This window comes from Anabas testudineus, chromosome 13 (genome assembly GCF_900324465.2).
Source record: "Anabas testudineus chromosome 13, fAnaTes1.2, whole genome shotgun sequence".
NCBI classification, from domain to species: domain Eukaryota; kingdom Metazoa; phylum Chordata; class Actinopteri; order Anabantiformes; family Anabantidae; genus Anabas; species Anabas testudineus.
Genome location: NC_046622.1, coordinates 22,281,814 through 22,301,762, shown reverse-complemented (window position 1 = coordinate 22,301,762; position 19,949 = coordinate 22,281,814). Strand labels below are relative to the sequence as shown.

General features: G+C 42.2%; 1 protein-coding gene across 1 annotated transcript in view; it reads right to left on the bottom strand.

Annotated features, from left to right (window-relative positions):
- The window catches only part of nxn (nucleoredoxin), a 52,964-nt gene that overhangs the window by 8,320 nt on the left and 24,695 nt on the right, over positions 1-19,949 (bottom strand). Inside the window, exons 2-3 of the mRNA XM_026376984.1 lie at positions 4,720-4,837; positions 2,335-2,468 (exon numbers count right to left, since the gene is read on the bottom strand). Coding sequence (XP_026232769.1) covers positions 2,335-2,468; positions 4,720-4,837 — 252 coding nt within the window. The remainder of the gene's footprint in view (positions 1-2,334; positions 2,469-4,719; positions 4,838-19,949) is intronic.

Below are 19,949 nucleotides of genomic sequence, written 5' to 3'. Positions count from 1 at the left end.
CCAGTTCTCTGCTATTGTCACCAAACACCTTTCCACAAACTACAAGTAATTCTATTTTGTTCTCTATCATCCTTTGTGGAATTATAGAAAATAATCCTTCTGTAATACACCAGCTTGAGAAAGTATTTGTGCTTCTATCTGTAAGTGATTAGAGAGCTTGCACTATCCACGGGGTGGGTGGATGGGGCGGGAGGTATGGCTGGCATTAAGATGACATCAGAGTGCCATGGCAGCAAGGAGATAAACAGACCAGTGTAACTTGCAACCTCTTTCTTATGTTCTTTGTGTTCACTCAGTCAGCTGTTTTTTCTTATTGCATCATTATGGAATTAAAATATTATATTACATTTAAACAATTGAACACTATTAATAGAATAATATAGCAAAATATATTGATTTTATTCACGTCATGAAGTCCTAAAATGCTAATAATGCCCTTCTATATTAGTAAGTTATTAAACCTGCAATGACAATTTTTTTTGGCCGCTTGAGGGCAGCGGATATAAGCTGTAACGTAACTTTGACATAATAACACCTTATAAAATTGAAAGGTTTTTGGTGAATGTAGGCCTGTTATCTTTCAGGAGACATAGTGTATGGTTTTGTTGCTGAAACTGCTGCTAAACAATGAGCTGAAAGTCACTCAAAAGCTCTATAGGGCTGAGGGACAACATCAGTCCAGGAGGTTTGTATTGTCTGGCTGATCAAAATCTCATCCTTTCTTAAATGAATAATGTGTTTCGTCCATTTCAGTCTGATGGTGCATTGCTCACTTTCACAACTGTTCTCTGTAAAACTGTAAAATGTGAATAATAAAAATAGTCTGGGCAGGCATTATCTAAATGCATCAGTGTCTAACTAGTCATCACTAGCAAACAACACTGTATAAAACATGCAGCTGGCAGTTACTCATTTTAAGCCACTGCCTATTAGTGCATTTACTAACTGAAATGACAAAATGAGAACCTGCAGCTGGTTGTTTCAGTTAATGCTACTAATCAACATGAAGTCTGTCAATAACGGATTGCTTAAAGTGCTTTCTCTCGACTTGGTCTATACATAGCCAAAGATAGTTCACACAAGGCCCCAGTAATTTATGTAATTCCAGATAATTCAATTGCACAGAGTGATATATCTTCACTCTAGAGGACCCCATCATCTCACTGTCAGAAGCTGAATTTGCTTGTTATTTTTAGAATCCATCATATCATATCATAAATTAAGCTTATAGTAAAAGTAATTAATTTATTTGTATTATTTTCTATTTATTAATATAACCAGGGCCTCAAGTATTTGGATCAGGATGCTATTAAAAAAGTTATGTGTAACAGATTAAGTAGGGTACAGCTGTTATTTCAAATCATCATAAACGTGCATAAGGACGTTTTAGTGTAAGTAAATGTGCATCAGGTAGGACTTGATATCTGCAAGTACTTGATATTAGAGCACTCAGATACAGTTTAAAAAGGCTTGATCAGCACATCTCTCATACTCATAGCTTACACAGTGTGCTGTTGAAGCTAAGGCATCATAAAACCATCTCATGTGGGCTTTTGTTTGCTCATGTGTGTGAGTGACTTGGGATTATTCGCAAAGAAACATTTCCCCTCTCACTACAAGGGAAAAAGCAAACACACATTGAAATACAGGTCAACTTTCCGTGCCACGGGCCATTTCAGGTCTCCACAATATTAGAAGAAAAAAGCTCAACTACACTGCAGTGTACGTGGATGCCGAGGCCAGGTGCTGGCATTTCGTGATTGTAAAATTACTTTAATAGCGGATAGACTCACACCAGTAACCAGGGGGAACGGGATGCATAAGGAAAACAAAAAAAACAAAACAAACGCAAATAAACTCCTGTAATGGCTTTTGTGACTTGTCCTTTTTCCGTTTTATACGGGTCTGGGGTGTGAGCCAGGCTTCAGGCGTCGCCATTCTGTGGAGCTGGTCTCTGAGGCTGCGGCTCTGGCAGCCGCTGCGCTGACTGGCCTGCGCTGCACCTCATTAAGAAGAGTCCACAGATGATATAACGCCTTTCATGCACCACTGAGTCATGACCAGCACCGACTATCAGCAGACAGAGACAATAGTGATGACGTCAGGCGGGGCGCGGTGACCGATGGAGACTTTCAAAAGAGGGCAAGAGGTGGTGGGGGAAAAAGGGTAGGCAGCCACGGTCAGTGGAAACACACACACACGCCGCTCCTCTCTCTTATCTGTGGCCTCTGCTGCCCTTTCTTCCCGCTGATGTCCCCGCGTTTTGACAGCGACGCGGGGCCTCGAAAAGTTTAAAAAGCCAGGGCCCTGCTCGTCCTCTTTGTCTGCACTCACCCAGTGTGCTGAGAAGTAGACTCCCACGTAGTGTCCCTCCAGAGAGCTGCTGTCTGTCGTCTGCCTGTTGCTCCTCAGAAGGGGCCCTGCCACCACCTCTGCGAATGGCTTTGGCCCCCAGGGGAACTCCAGACCTGGATGAGGAAAGTGGAGGGGGCAGTCAAAAGGGGGAAGATGGCATGGAAAAAGAAAGACATGCTCACAAAGACGATGCTACCATTTTCAGCAGGCTGAATGAAACTTAGCATGCTAGCATTTAGTCATGAGGGTGGAACAGCTCAGGATGAAGCGGGCGTCATCAGGTGTGCAGGTATTTGGTGATAAACTCAAGTACTGGACATATTGATAGACTAATACCTCAAACTGAGGTATTAGCACAAAGGGTTTCTAGTGTCTAGGCAGTTTATCCAATGGCTAACAACTTACAACACAACTTATCAATATTAGACAAAATATATAACTAGAAATAGTCAAACACAGGGCTAAAATCTACTTGGTTGTTGACTACATCTAACAAACCTTGACTAAAACTGGATGAAAACTACTACATTTTCATCACAAGGATAAGATTAAAACTAAAAGAGGATCAGGTGCTGAAATGAACACTGCTTCTCGGTGATATCTGCTTCTGGAGCTAGCTCCAGAACATGAAGGCTGCTAGAAACACTGCCCTCTTTCACACTTTTTATTTCCTTTTCAAGGCGCCTTCATTGTCCCCGTCGAAGCTGCAGAAGTGCATTTGGTGCAGCCGAATGAATAAAAGTGGGTAATCATAAATAAAACCTTGAATGGCCGGTTTATAATGGTCTCTTTATTCGAGTGCAGTTGTCTGGGGCTTCGTTAGGCAGGAACGACACGTCTGTGCCGCGTTGGTGCGGCCTTTTATTGTTGTCCTGCTTGTAAAAGTGCACTCCATCTTTACGCCGCAGGCTGGTCTGCTGCCGCTCAAATCAGGCCTTTCATGGAGAGTGAAAGGCGCAGGGTCCTGAATCGTTCACTTGCCCCTCCCAGCGTCAGTGCACTGTAAACGTCTGCTGCCCTTTCCCTCTCCTAACCATAGCCGCTGAAAGCTGGATTGATTTTTCACAGCAAGAACTCTGGTTCAGTCTCAGTTTGCCTAACACAGCAAAAATGAGAGATGTATATTTCAAATAAAGAGCGATTTTTTTTTTCCAAAGTGATGTAGCATCGTTAGAAAATCCTGGCTCATCAAATGTTCATACCAGTCTTTGCTCCTCTTCTCTAGCCACATCTACAGTAAGTTGGAAGAACACTTAATGAATCATGGAAATAAAATTGCAGGCACCAAAATCTGTCACAGTCCTCATGCAAAATCTATTCTGCTTCCCTGCTAGTGTTGCTGTCGCTCCTCCTCACATGACTAATGGCAGTGCTGTTTTATAAAAAAAAAAAAAAAAAAATTCAAGCTGACCAAATGGGGTTATGAAGAGGCAGCGTTTCGAAATATTGAGATATTCTCAGCCACAGAGGACGTCCTCCGCACAGGAAAGGAATGCAAGGCCCCTCTTGTTAATTCCACTTCAAAGTGCAGAAATTATAGGGTTTGTATATGAGGGAGTGAGACATGGACAAGCTGTAATATTCAGACAGCACCAAAATTATAGCAGCATCAACACAAACGAGGGAGGAAAAAATGTTTTAAGCAAATGCTAAATATGAATGCACCGTAAGAGCTCGATGGGGAACTTGGTGCAGGCATGTGGTAAACAAGTGTTGTGTCTTTGCAGGTGCATCTTAGTTACTGCTCTCACTACTGTACTCTTTGCTTGCTTACTTTTAATATGCTATATTTCTCATTTAGAGTGTATGATCCACTGAGGTAAATTAGATATTTTTAATTGCAATAATCACATTATATTGGACTGTTAGTTGTGTTTAATCATTATTGCTTCAATTCACTGCTTCGGTAATTATTCTTCTATTGTCACTGACAGCATTAGGTTTCTCTCCATCCACCAGTTACCAATGTGTTTGATTTCCGCACTAAATAATATAATACAAATTGTGTAATAAAACAGACTTAAGGCTTAATCTACACAGAGCCACTTGCACAGTCAGATGTTTGTATGCTAGAAAAAATGAGGACGAAATTGATCTATGATTTGTTGTCATGTCCTTTTGACCCTAAAGGTCGTCCTATTACCTCATTTAAAAGTAGTATTTTTAGGGTTGAGCGGTTGGTGTTTGGGGTTAAGGTTAACCATTCAGTAGAGAGTATTAAGGTTGGAACTTGAGGTCAGGGAATGAAAATAAATCACTGAGATCTCTTACCACAAAACAGTGTGTGTATGTGTGTCTGCGCGCGCGTGTGTGTGCGATTGTGTGCGAGTGTGTGCATGTGCACTTGCAGATATGCGATCTCACCTTTGGGGTCATCTCTGACCACCAGTAGACCATTTCGACACACCACCTTCCCTGTGGCTGCATCCACAAACACCAGAGATGGAATACTGGTTACCTTGTACTTGTTCCACAGCTTCATCTGTAGGGAGAAAAGGATAAAAGAATAGACTGGATTAACACCATGTTGTTAGTACAGCAGCAGTACTGTATGTTCACCTGAAATAGTACTTGTAGAGAATAAACAGAGCAAATGTCAGCGGAGTACTACTAATTTTATAGGAAAACATCCTTTGTGTTGTTTAAAAGAGACTCAGGAGGCTAGAAGATTGAAAGAAAAAGCAGCAGCAGTGCAGTCAGCCCCGAGGTGAATTACAGTAGCAGAGGGTGAGAATCACACTGCTGCAAGGGAGATCTAACTTTAAAGAGTCTGAAGTGGAGCAAAGTGCTGTCCCCGCTGCATCATGAAAAGAATCACATTTTCTCTGCTGTAAGAAGAAATATCTTGAGTGCTGAGCACTGTAAACGTGATTGCTGTTTTGGAGATTCTGGGCCAAGCATTTGCAATGTCTGACAGCCTTAAATTTTATCATCATACCCGCCACAGGGACATGCTGATATTAATAAAACCTCAAAAAGTCAGAAAAGATGCTTCAGAGGCAGAGATCTGTGCACGAACCGATGCTGTTTACAGAGTTCAATCATCGGTGTAGTCCTTAACATCAAAAAGCACATTGAGTATTTCACATGCTGTATCTGAGGCTCGCTTTCCATATCAGAGGGAAGAGGCCTCTGCTGTGAGTAGACATTAGCCATGTCTTGTAAAAAGCAGCAATCTGCACAGAGCAGTATTGCTGCTTCAGCAACAACAGAAGAAGAAGAAGAAGGAGGAGGAGGAGGAGGAGGAGGAGGAGGAGGAGGAATGGATCCCTCAGATGAAATCCTGAAACCAGCTCCAAAAATATTTACACAGGAGAAGGAGTGGTAAGGAACATTCTGTCCAGATCACTAATGTATTTCACCTTGTTTTACTCAACATATATCACGATTGTTACCCTGGAAGGTTGGATCAATATGTCATCAAAGACTTCGCAGGGAACTTTCCATCTTCGTTAAATAAACATATTTTACCCTGCTGTCTAATACATTTCCTGCTGTACCAACACTTCAGTAAGTAGTAGGAGAATAATGTAGTGTTTCTTCTGGGTGAAGAAGAGATTTCAAGTCAGAAGAATGACGTGAGCACTGCTGTCCTGAGGGCTCAGTGAAGTAAGCCTGGAGTTTGGTTACCACTTGATGACAACCTTTTGTTGCTCTTTTGGTGAAAACAGTGACTTCACTTCACAAAAGGGAGAGTAGCTTGCACACAGTACGTTTCATTCACATGGTGTCTCCTCTTTTGCGAAGTGTATGACAACATATATGACTGCAGAGGTCAACCAATGGCCTATTCTGACCGCAGAGGTCAGACTGTCTGTCCCATGGACAAGACGACCCGGAGCCTCCTGACTATATTGGTCTGGACGTCCCTCAAAAGCAAACCTCAGTGTGTGCCACAGTCAACAGTTTTACCACACGCTCCACGCTGCTCTGGAAACTCAATCTCTGCTCACAAATTGATGGGGTTAGGGACATTAACTGTGAACGTCTCCAAAAGCTAAAAACGGGCCTGACAATGCATCTGTGGAACTCTGCAGCCGAATCACTCGGACGCCTGCTGTTATCCCGGCTGATGACGTGGAATTTTGAGCTGGATTTAAACGAAAGAGAGAAAAAAGAAAGAAATTGCTAAGAATGTCTAGAAAAATATCAATGTCAAGGAACAGAGATGTGCGGCAGCATATCTGAGAGCAGCTGTGATTGTGAAAACAGACAGTTGTTCAATGCATCACAAGGCCTCAATACTATGCACCCTAAGGGTGCTGTATCAAGTACTTATGTTTTCTTGAGTACTCAGAGAAGTTTGTACAGCCCAGTGAAGTAAAGTTGTGTTTTGAGGTATATAAATAAAACTTGGTTTACTTGAAACAAAAGAAATAAAAGTTCTAAATGACTAATTAGCTGGTTCATTTTATTCCTTTTGAGCCATTTCATGGATACTATTTGTAACCAGCGTCAGAAAGTCAAGTCAACAGAGGGCTGCAGTTTCCTGAATGTTTTCCTTACATCTTTTTCTGAGTTCCTGGACGAGTCGTTGATCTGCTTTTGGTATAATTTGGGAAGGTCCACCACTCCTGGGGAGGTTCACTAATGTTCCAAGCTTCCCCATAAATACTGTACATAGTGTCACCAAGTGTGTATCTGTGGAGAGCCTTAGACATAGGTTTGGACCAGTTCCCAGAATCAATGCAGTTTTGTAGTGTGCTGGATGTGCTGGTGTCACTGTGACACTTTTAACGTACACTATACCTTCTTAAGAACAGATTTAGATAACTGAAGCACAGGGAGTTTTTTTTTTTAAAGAACTCAACGATAGTTGTGGACCAATCTGAGGCTTTTAATGTCTTGTTATTGTGCTCATGCTGTAGCATTAAGAAAGCAGCTGAGAGGTTTGTCTAGAAACCTCACAGGTAGAACCAGTTCCTCATCTATGTCTCACCCCTATTTTACTGCATCCCTGAATCATTAGATCAGCCTTTACAATAAAAAGGACTGTCATGATTTAGGAGAGCATGAATGACTTTGTAACTACAAAAGCTACATCTCCTCGAATCTCCTCCAATTTCCTACACGGGGATTCATCTCACCCTTTTAAAGCCAAAATCTCTCTGCGAAACACAGGAGACAACAGCTCTCACAGTTCTGTCCTTGTTGTGAATAGAAGAAATGAGCCTCACACGCCACAGTGATCGATTCCACTCAAAACACTGTTTCTTTGTCGAGAGCTGCAGGGTGTCTATTATAGCTGAGACAATAAATCCAGAGCGTGACATGATATGTTGCACTGAAAAACCAACATAAATCATACTGTCAAATCTGCCCTCATTTCTTGTGAGAGAGAGAGAAAAAAGTTCGAGCGTCATTGAAGTGGTTTTAAGCACAGTTTTGGCATCTTGACGTAGACTACCAAATCTGGGATATTTTGATTCGACTGTTTCTTGTATGTAAAGCTGAGAAAATTGAAGACATTTGAGGAAACACACTTGTCTGCTTTCTAGCCAACAGCCAAGGGCCAGTAAGCTTAGTATGAAAGAGGGGAAAAGCTAGTTTGCCTTTGTATAAAAGGTAACAAAAGCCAGTCATGAAATATTCTGGCACAATGTAAAACCACAGTGCTAATTAGTTAGCTTTAGAGGAGCTGGTATAGCATGGCTCCAACATAGTGACATCAGCTGGTTTATTCAAAGAGGATTCACATTAGAACAATAAGTTGCAGACCTGTCCTAAAAAACACACACATGGCACTGTGCAAGCTTTTCCTTCACAGAATCACAGAGGCCTTCAATAATTATGTCTGAAAATGAAAATGGTGCAAACGTGATGCTGAATTCTGCAGCTGCCTCTTCGTCAGGTGATGAGAAGGTTAAGGGTTAACAGCAATGTCTCGTCTTTATTCCCCTTTTGAATGATTTCACCCCCAGCTTCTTCTAAAAACACACTGGGTCTTAACAACTGCAGTTTCTTTCTTACTTTCAGAGGTGGAGGGAGATGGTGTACATACAGGTTCATACACGATCTGACCCAGGTCAAAACTCAGTCAAAGGGTCAAAGATTAGGGTGAAGGATTTAAAGTGACTATAAATTGTCCATTTGATTTATTCTAGTCCAGATTTGATAAGATGTGGTTTAAAGTGGAAAATTATCCCTTTGAACTGTTTTGTTTTCATCAATGTGAAACTGTTATAAACAGTTACATGAGCACTATCAACTTCATGCAGCATTCTCACAATTTGGAAAGTTATTTTTGAGTGGGGTTAAGGCCTTAGAGGACAACAATATGTGTTGGTGTTTTGACTTTCTTTTGGTTGTATTGCACTTTACACAGCAAAAGAAGGTTAGGCATGTCCTCCATTTCTAGTCTTTATGCTAAGATAAACTAACTTCAGCTTCATATTTACAAATTATAGATTTATAAAGATGTGAGAGTGGTTTGAGAGAAAGCAAGTTAGTCTATTTCCTAAATTAACTGTCCTGAAACGAACAGATTAATCATCTGTTTTGATGGTTTAAACTATTTGTTTACCAGTCAAAAAACAACAACAAACTGGCTGCTCATCTCTGTTTTTAAATATCTTCAGGATAATATAGAAGCTAAATTAGCCAGTAATGAAAACACCCATTTATTAAAAAGTCCCTTGCAGGAACCATCAGTCCAACATCATTCTATCATTTGCTAATTATCATGTAAACCACTTGCACATTGTATTTGCTGCAAGACTGCATGTTGCCAATTCTAGCTTTCTCTCTAAGGGGGCTTCAATTCATTATCAATCTCAACAGAGTGTGTAACTATATAGGCAAGCAGGAGCTTTGGCTATATAGTTACACACTAGCTTAAGTATGCCAATAACTCCCGTAGAGATCCCACCAACTGTTATGACTCTAGGGAGAGCTGAAAATCCATACTAACAATCCATTTACTCTCCTGGACATGCAGCCATTAGCCTCGCAATACGCTCGGTGCTCATCATGCTAATTGGATCACGCTCGGTTGCGGAGCCCTACTACTGTAGAAAGACAGCAAATCAGCTCACTGTGGGGGCTGTGGATCAGTGTGCATGGTCACACCTAATGTACCAGAGCTAAAAATCTTATCGCCCCCCTCAACTAATTGCTGATTCTTTTCAGATGCAGCTAAATTTGTTTGATGGGATGGTGGGATCAATATTCTACATGTACCCATTCTTGACAGTGAGTGAGCAAGAAAAAGGAAACAAAAAAGGAAGGGAAGCAAAGCCAAATTCCAAGATATCCACATTTCCATGTTAAATGTCATGCGTGGCGATCGCTTTCATGCTTCCCTGCACTGCTGCACTTTATAGCAACATTGTGCACTTTAAAAAGGAGGTTCACTTAGGTGGAGAACCCCCAACTCTCTGTAGGCTAAAACTTTCAAATCCACAGACACACACACACACACACACACACACACACACACACACACACATCTGTTTCAGTTTTATCTTTGCAAACCCTTATAACCTTGTTCTGCAGTGAAATTCAGTCTCCCGTCTGTAATCGGTGGGTCTCTACGGTGGCTGTGTTCTGAGTGTCACTCTTTGGGGAGAACTAGAGTGGAAGAAATTTCATCACTCAGCACGCCCAATTCACCTATGATTGCTCCAGCTCTATCTCCTCACAGATAGGCTTTCACTGGGCCGGTCAGGCCTGGGGCATCGGCCAGACATCTCCATTGCCTGCCACTAAAATGCCACAACAAAGGAAAGTCAGTAATTTACAACAGAAGACATGAGAGGCACCCTGCTGTGATGCTGATAGCGGCTCAGTCCTTAATCTTTGAGTATTGTAATCAGGACAAATGGTCAAATGGAATTTTTTTGGAATTTTTGTATTTTGTCCCACGTCATCCAGTTAAATAATTTATTATATATTATTATTAAGTCACTTAACGGTGTACAGTGGAATTGTTGCATTATTAACATCCAGTAAAATGATCCCCATTCAATCTGGAATAAATCTTCAAAACAGTGTTTCAAAATAAAGTAAATGGATTTCATACAGTGGTCTCCTGCAACGCAGATATAACAATCAAGTGATAAATGGCTTTACGTCTTCCCATTCAGCTCCGTTGTTAAGTGTGTGAAGTCATTTGTTGGAGAATGGAAGGTTGTCTGTCTGATGGACTGCCCAGTCCCCTAAAGACATGTTCAACAAAAGCATTTGTCTTTTTTTGCGACTTTGTTATTGGAAGTACCTGCAGGCGGTGTGATCTCTGACCGTAAAGATTTACTGTGGTGGTGGAAGGGGACTGGACTCTTGCTTTGCCTCTTGGCAGACGCTAACACAAGCTTCTTTAGAAATCAAGCCGTCACCTGTGTGACATGGACAACTTCATCTGCAAATGGATTCAAACTAACATGTCAGTGCACAACAGCACCAACAGTCCATTTATCATGCATCGGGCAGCTTCCAAGTTCAAATTAGCTTTAGATTGTGTGCAGTCTTCTCAGTCTTTGGGTTTAAGACAGATGAGAAATAAAGCTCTCCTGTTCCCTCATAACTTTTTCCCTACATCTCTTCACTCCCTTTTTTTGCTGGCCCCCATAGTCAGCTTTGACTTACATTCCTCCAAGCTACACCCCGCCTCTGCTCAATCTGCTCCCGAGGCTCTCAGTAACTGCCTGTATCCACTTCAAAACCCCGTTGCTGCTCTTTAGGTCTACAAAGGGAGCCCTCCCCTCCCACCTTTCAGCTATACTTCAGCCCACACTATGCCAGCTAGTGTGTGTGTTACTTAGTGCTTCCATCTGTGCTGCTCGGACCCGACTATCACTTTACCCGGTCAAGAGATGTCAACACTGTGGCTTCCCCCAGTGGTGAGACACACACACACACACACACACACACACACACACACACACACACACACACACGTCAGCCTCTGTGACAGCTGCACAGTCACCGCCCTCTCCTCAGTGTGATGACCTCTCTCTTAATATGCTTCATCTTCATCTCGTTTTGCCTTACATAACCCACCACAAGAACTATGCTTTCATCTTTCACTTCTTTCAATCTGTCTACTTTCCAGCCACTTCCATTTTTCAGCTCTACTATCAGCTATGTTTCTAAAATGTAAAAAGTACAGGCCACTCACTCACAGCCTACTACACGGTGCTGTGCTCATTACAGAGGCTCATCCGGCACTACACCAGCCATTGTGATGGGCAAATGCACTTCCTGGAAAATTGTGGAGCTGAAAGCACACGGCGGGCTTCACTTTACCCATCTTTAATGTAAAAATGCTGCTGCTATCTCATATGTTTTATTAATCCTATAACATTCTCCGAATGAGCCATTTTGGCAGAGGATCCTCCAGACGCGGACGCTGGCTAAATTGCTTTTTCAATAAGCCCCCTGCATCCTCTTCCTGTTGCCAGGGCAACTGCGCCCCCCTCCCCCTCTAAAGTCAGGATATGTCACAGAGTGCCAGACACATTGTGGGCTCTTAGTTAATAATTCAGTGATAAATTAGCAGTTTTGTGAGGAAAACAGGTGCCAGAATGTTAGAGGGCTTAGGGGAAATAACCTGGCAGAAAAAAAAGGGGAGAATGAGGGACCCCCCCCCCACCTTCCAGCCTTATGTGGAGGAACAAAAGCGACCCCCTGAATACAGGCTCTAAATCCAACCAAACTTGGACCCTGTATGGTGAGAAGTTTTAGAACGTGGCATAAAAAGAAAAAAAAGCAGGGAGGGGATTGTAAAGGAGTAAAAAGCCAAGATTCAATAGGTATCTGCAGCTTTGTCTCTCAACAGGCTCGGGCCGCCCCTGAGGCCTACATTCTGCGAGGTCAAAGGTCAGGATGGCAGGGGGTGCATTCTTCACTCCCAGTGGCATTTAGACCAGTCTGCTCCCCCCCCCCATAAACCCACCACCACTCTTTATTTTTGTATACACTGATACCTTGTTTTTGCAGGCTAAATTACAAAGAGCAAACCCAGCACAGTGTGCACCTCACACACACACACACACACACACGTCTGCAGTAATATGGAAAAATGCTGCTTGTAGCTTCCACTCACATTTCTTGGCAATATTTAAAACACTGGTTTCTAGATTCCAGGTGGTAGATGGTAAGCAAGTAGACAAAAGCAGCTATTTCCCTAAAATTGAGCTTTTCCAATATGGCTTCCAGAGTGTGGAAAACATGATGCTTCAGTGTTTACAACACTATCCTAATTTATTTAAAGGTATTTCCCTACATTCCCATAGACTTTATGTAGTTGGTATCACATAAAAAACAAAAAAATCCAGCTCTGTCCTGGAGAAATATAATTGAGTCAGTTCTCAGGATGACTATTGCACAAAAACAAAGATGGAGACACAAATGTCATCATTACACTTGGTTTATCGAACACAGTTGGACAGTGGTATTTGTTAATACTTTAACGTTTCCTTGAGCCTAGAAATGTCTGGGAGGATGAATTGGGAAATACATTAGTGAGTAACCCTACAAGTTATAAATGGTTGCCATGTACTGCTTACCTTGGTATGCAAAGAGTTAACACTGTGACTGTACACACACGAGAACCACAAGCTGGGGCTAGATTAATGTAGATGCAGTTTAACTTTCATATAACCAGCTGAACTGTTTTATACTGTATCTGCTCCTGATGACTACATATAGTACGCAACGTGTGCCGAAACACTGCTTCTATAAAGCTATACTGTATATCCTGAACAAAAAAAGGTCTCTGTACTGATCTGCAGAGTATGTAGAGACAGCACAGACTGTATATTGTATGAGAACAATAACCTGAATTCAAGGTGACTCCGTGAGTCCAGGTCAATCATTACATTTCACTTCACTCAAGTGGGCAGTAATGATTTACCTCCACACACACACACTCACACACACACACACACACACACACACACTCACACACACACAGATGATTTCTCCGGTAGCTGTAACTCGCACCTCCTTCTTCACACCTGTATTTTAGCAAGTTGAGGCCTGCAGGATCTACAGACACACAGACAGACAGAGATAAACACGATATGAAGCTGGTCTGGCTCAGCACCAGCTGGACCTGCTCTGTCGTTTACCTTAGTCTAACCCTCTGAGACGGGCATTATATATTGGCAGTGATCGGACAACTAATGACTTGGAAAGCCCTGTGCATTTTTTAAGGGTTTTTTAACGGTTCGTGCCAAAAGATAATGCAGTACAACACACACCCTCTCTCAGCTGTAATCCAACACAGTATGGAACGATTCTGGCATCAAATAAAGTCAGATATGCTCACCAACTGAAAACAACAGAGAAGCACTTTGTATAGCCTCATTAAGTCTGTGCCTCTGCACTTGGGGAATCTCAGACCATTACATATTAATAATCAGACAAAACACACATTAGAATAAGCCTTTCAGCACAACTTGATTTTTACACATGTGGTTTTCGCACTTAGTGCTTAATTAGTTACACTTAGCAAACATTATTCTACCCATGAGGTTCCATTTTACTGTTCCACTGGTACCCCTGTTTTCCTGCACATCGGCAAAGAGGGGGCTGGGTGTCGGATTTAGACAGCTTCCCGGTTGTGGCCTCAGTTTGACCCCTGCATTTAACTCCCAGCTCTCCTCCTCCTCCTCATTCTAGAGCCCTGGGAAGTCTGCCGGAGGAGCACCTCAATTCCTTCTCCAATCACCACAAAACACATTAATATTTATGGAAAATTTAACATCATTATCAGTGTTTTGTTCACAATCAGGGCAGCTTTGGATTCTATATGGTATCTATGCAGCCCATCTACTCTACATATCCAATATTCATACACTCAACTGTGTGTTTATTCTAGTATCAGAAAGTAAACTACATGCATCTAATTTAAAATGGTGACCACGCCATTTCCTGGGGTTGGTTTCAAAAACAGATTTCTGAGGTGTTAGACCAGCCCTAATTATGCTGTTTAAGAGCTCCACCAAAAAAAAAAAAAAAAAGAAAGTGAAGAGAGAGAAAAGATATTTACTGTACAGTGGCAGGAAACAGTATGTGAACCATTTGAAATGTAATGGTTTCCTGCATTAATTTACCATACCTCACCAAAAGGAGCTTTCAGAGAATCCTCAATCAAGAATTGATGATTTATATGAAGCTGGGTTACAAAGTGATGTCAAAGACTTTAGAAATTCACCAGTCTACATTTAGGCAAACAGTGTAAAGATGGAGACACTTTGGGACTGTGGCTACTCTACCAAGAAATGGGCAGCCAGTCACAATGACCCCCAAAAGCAAAACGAACACTCAGGTCAGCTACAGAAAGCACCTGGTTGAGGTTACTGCTGCTGAATAGGGGTGTATTTGGAATTATCTTTTGTTTTATTATTTTAGGCACATCATATTTGTTAATACTCTGGACTTAGATGAAGAAAAGATCACAATTTACGACAAATTAATGCAGAAAAAAACATCAAATACATACTTTTTCTTGCCACTGTTTATGTATGCGAGCCCTGAGTACTCTTTGGTGCATCAATCGAAAACCACACGGTGCAATTTGGACACCACTGAAGGATTTTACCGTCTTTAAAAAGCCTGATAAACCTGACAAACCTAAATGTTAGTACATCTAGATCCTGATTTTGTTCTCAACACATCTAATTTTATTACTTGCACACTGAGCGCCATGTTGTTGAGATGCTCTGCACTTGGCAAGGTGCTCTTTATTTTTTGGTCCAACTGTACCCTCCACAGCCAGAATCTCATAAATCACACTGACACTCCGCTTCAAAACAACACAGATCTCTGACTGAGGTAGCACAGTGAGACCTAAGCATGTGAATGCACACACATTCTATATATAGCCATATGAGCTTGTCAACCACCTTCTGTCTCAGGAAACTGAGAGTCCATATCTTCTAATCTCACCAGCTTCTGGTGCTGTGGGCTCCGATGACACAATGATGACCTGCCACATTAACAATGGTTCCAGTTTCCTGAGGGAAAGGATGTTCTTGCTCTTTCTGCCTATTACCTGAGCTACACTCAGCTCTGCGGTGACATTTAGTGCGATGGTGGCACTTTATATCCATCCATTAACCTGTTTCCTCATCTAGTTTTACGCTCATTAAAAGTCACATCTGGTTGGCTGCCACTGCAGACCAGCCCTGTGAATTTTATAGCCAAGCTGTACATCTGGACCCCTCTCGTATCTCTCACAGCCCCCCAACCGCTCATTTTCGGCTTATCCCTCCCAAACTCCCCAAACGCAAGACACCCCCCCCTTGCAAACACTTTTCACAACAGCAGCGACAGATTTAGTCTCCCATAAGCTCCCTCTCCCACAGAATCTGACCATATTGGCACGCTGAAGAGTCTCACGAACGGAGATTTCATATTATCCAGATTAAGTGGTGCAGAATCATCCATCAAAGCTGTGCCACGTGTCTAGGAAAGCAGGGGGGGAAAACTTTGTACAGGGATGCAACATCATTATGTAAACACAACATGTTGCATTCCTATTCAATTATGATGATTCCAATCAATTTGCATTGAAGTAAAAATGGTAACATATTGGAGAATTTTAACGCCCTTAAATTTGATCTCCAGTCTATTCCATTGAAAAATATTATTTCACTGTGTTTACATCAACTACAGAGTGGCTTACAAAACAGGGTTTAAAATGAGATTAAAAGGAAATGGAGACAGTGGAAATAAAAGGTCATTTGAGAAGAGACACGCTTGGAACAGTGATAAAACGGTGACATAAAAGCCCACTGTAAAAATGCCTCCCTGTACAACTGCACTTTGAGACGGAGCTTTCAAAGATGCTACTGATCTGGCTAGACTCAGCTCTGGCAGAGTGTTACAGACCAGGCCACCTTTTGAGCAGAGTCCTTGGAACAACCTGTAGTGTTTTGCCAGAAGACCTCAGGCTACACTCCCCCCTCGTATGTAGTTATAAAAAGGTCTGACATGTAGCTGTAAGTCGAAGCCCCACAGACCCTCAAAATAAACATCCATCAGTTTTCTCCATCTTTAAGGTCAGAACTCTGGTGGCAGCACAGCAAGCCAAGTGTCTTTTTCCCCCTCCTTTACAACTTCCTGCAGCCTCTCCTGGGGGATCTCCCAGGACAGATTGAAGACTAGAAGGGAGGGCGGATTCCTATAAGGTGCTTAACAGCCTCAGCTGGCTGTGTCGCAATATCTGTCTTCATGCATTGGTTAAGCCGCACTATATTGTTTGTACACATTTCATTTCACATGTGCACCAGCAGACACACCTTTTGCATGCATGTGCTAGCATGTTGTGGGATAACTCAATTCACAAATAAACAAGTGTGTCATTTTAAAGTCATTTACCTGCAATATAATCTATACAATTAATTCAGAAACACATATTATGGAGTCGTATGGACATAATGTGTACATTAATACTAGAAACTTGAAAACCATATGCATTGAACAAATATGTTAAATCAGATTAAAATGCATGACATGTAGGTGTTACATAAAGAAATACGATCTCTGTTGTCGAGCATCCCTCACCAACACGGCGTTTTCCCAAAACAGTCCCTGCCCACAACTAAATTACCATAAACAACATATGTAATGTGAAGGGGGGAAAAAAAAGGTGATGAAATGTTGATAATTATAGATTACGTATCTCAAACAGGTTTCATGCCTCTGCACGTCCCCTTTCAGTGAAGGCACATGAGAATTACTGTGAGTCTAAAAATGTACAGTATGCTTTGACCAGAAATGGAATTTGTAGCTAATGGGCTAAAACAAGCACGCATAAAATCAAGTTTCTTGAAGGCATCAGACTCTCATTTCTTCTTCAGTAACAAATAGCAAATCATTTTTTTTTTTTATAGTGCTGTTAGTATACGACTATCACTTTACTTTGTGGACAATTGCTGAGTGAGTGCAGTCTGATCTGTTGAAACTTCTAAGCTGAATGCATTATGCTATTTTTTACACACAATTAGTTAAAATTTTAATTTCCACACTCCTAAGCCTCTTACCGTTATATGCTGCTGAAACGTTGTGTTCGCAGGGAACACAAAAGGGAACATGAAGGGTGTAAAAGTGTCATCACAAGCCGGCAGCACAGACGTGAGCGTTCATTTTCAGGGTCACGTCATTCGGATGGAGAGCTGATTGACGGGGCCGAGCCCAGGTTCAGAGTTCAGTCCTTTAATAAAACAGCATGTCAGCCGTCCATGCCTAACCTCCGTGCCACCCCTGATCTTCCCTGACAGCACCACCTCGACTCTTAAACTCTTAGCAGGGGCAAAAAAGAACGACTCCCACTCACCACCTTCCTGTCTTGTAGACCTCAGGGCCTTTTTTAGTGGGATTTGTCTTGTACACACCTGTAAAGACTCTCAAAAGGAAAGCCAAGCTGGAAAAAAACAAAACAAAACAAGCCGCCCAGCATCTGCGCTTGAAGCTTCCACCACGTAAGAAAAATGAGCGGCATCAGAGCATAGTGTGTGCTCGGCGGTGTGTTTGTAATTCTGCTCTGCAAGCTTGACAGCACAGATCTGAGGCCTCCCACGGATCCAGGCAGAGGTCACCAGCCCTCGCTAAGCCTTAGCTTCCTACAGACTCTTCTCATATCGTATTTCAGCAGTTCAAGGGATTTTTTAGACAAGATGATGTAATCCTCAGGGACAAATCCTCCTCTCAATTCAATACATATCCATTATTCATGTACTGTACATTTTTACTGTTTAAAGCGTGGGAATGCTTGAGCCACTGGCAATTAAATAGTGTGTCAGCATGGTAATATTTGGTTGAAAGCAATGGCCTTGAAGCAGAGATGGGAAATACAAGGCAGTGTGGAGGAAATAACAAGCTTGACATGGAATTAAAGCTGCAAATGGCTGGCAAGCATCTCAGACCAACGCAGACATGGACAGACCCGTAGGTACTGTTCCAGAAGAGAATCTGTTTATTTCTTCTGAAATAACTTGAAACAGGTGTGAATCTTTCCCTCTTTCCTCACTTGTGTTCGATCACCACTAGACAGAAGAAGCTTTCTCTCCCATTTTCACTTGAATGCAACATTGAATGAAAGGTCATTTTCTGCAGCAGCGTTTTTGATTACGGGTGACTTCGTTTGCACCATAAGTGTTGGTCGTAGCTCAACTGAATTCAGCAGCTGTTTTATGGTGACATTAACTAGTTCCAATGTGGCACTTAGTGTTGACTCCACACCGGAGCACTTGATTACATTCCTTATGTTCAGACACTGCAACAGGCGGCTGTCTTATTTTCCCCACAAATTAAACTCAATCTTTTAGCAAAGTGTTTGTGATACGTAGCAATGTTCTACTTTAGAGCAGCTCTCTGATATATGTTAACGTCTGCAGCTCTGCAGAGATGTGATTTACCTTGATTAGGAAGGAGACTCTGCTTTTTAAATTACACCCCACCTCCAATCTTCTAAACATTTCAGGCTGCCTGGCAGAGCAAAGCAGACCTTTGTCTCGCAGTGCTTCACAGTGACTTGTAATCGTGCTTAACATTTAAAAAGAAGGGACGACTCCTTTAAAAGCCTGCCAATAATGAGGAAGGTAGACGACAAAAACACAGCGCAGCCTTGTGTTTCAAAGATAATAATTCATTTAGAAACACAAACAGAAAAAGAGGACAACAGCAGACTGGATCAACAGATGTCTGAAGCCAGTTGTTTCCACAATGCATCACTGTACAATGGAACAAAACCAGGGTTAGGGTTAGATGAAATTAAAGGCAGCCTCAACACTATTAGTTCATGTAGCCTGGTTCACTGGTGTAAAGGATGGGGAAGGAGTGTCCTTTAGTGCATGGACTTCCTCCAGTAGTTCTCTGGACTTATCTACAGGAAACCTGCACATAACTACAACCAGAACAAATTCAGAGAAGACGAAGAATCTCTAATGAGTCTGCTGAGCTGCACGTATGTGTATATATATGTAGCAAATCTGGCATCTAAAATACCTAAAACCCTGAATGATTTATTGTTCTGTGCTGGTTTTGAAAAGCTGTCGAGAAATTCAGAAGAAAAAGAAATCCATGAAGATTTGAACAGAGAGAGAGCGTTGCACTTTTTAAAGTAGCACTCCTTTTCAAAGTTCAGTAATAGGCTAACACTAAACTGAGGAATCATTTGGGGGCCCTCCCATCAATATGAATCATGGAAGACCACAAGCAGCGACCATAAAAATGCAACAGCCAAGTTGCAAATTAAAAGCCAAACCAAGAAATGAACAGACCGAAATGGTTTTCCATGCATCTCTAGAGTCAGGAGACAGACAATCACTAGCTCCTTTTCTTTCCTTCTTTCCCCCAGACGCTGAGCTGAGCAGCGAGCCACTGAGCACCATCATCTCTGACCCCGACAGCCAGCATCGGGCTACATGCAGGGAGACAAAGACGACACACATAGGAGAGGTGCAGCTCTCCCTGCATCTGTGGCAGCCTGGAATGTGCTGTGGGTTTTACCAGGTTTATAAATAACCGTCAGAAACGGGCAGACACAAAAGGCGCTGCTGTTCTAAGCTGCACCGCTCCTGCAGACAACCCTCTCCACCCTCCGAGTTACTACTGACGTCTCACTACAGCGGCTAGCACCAGTGCCT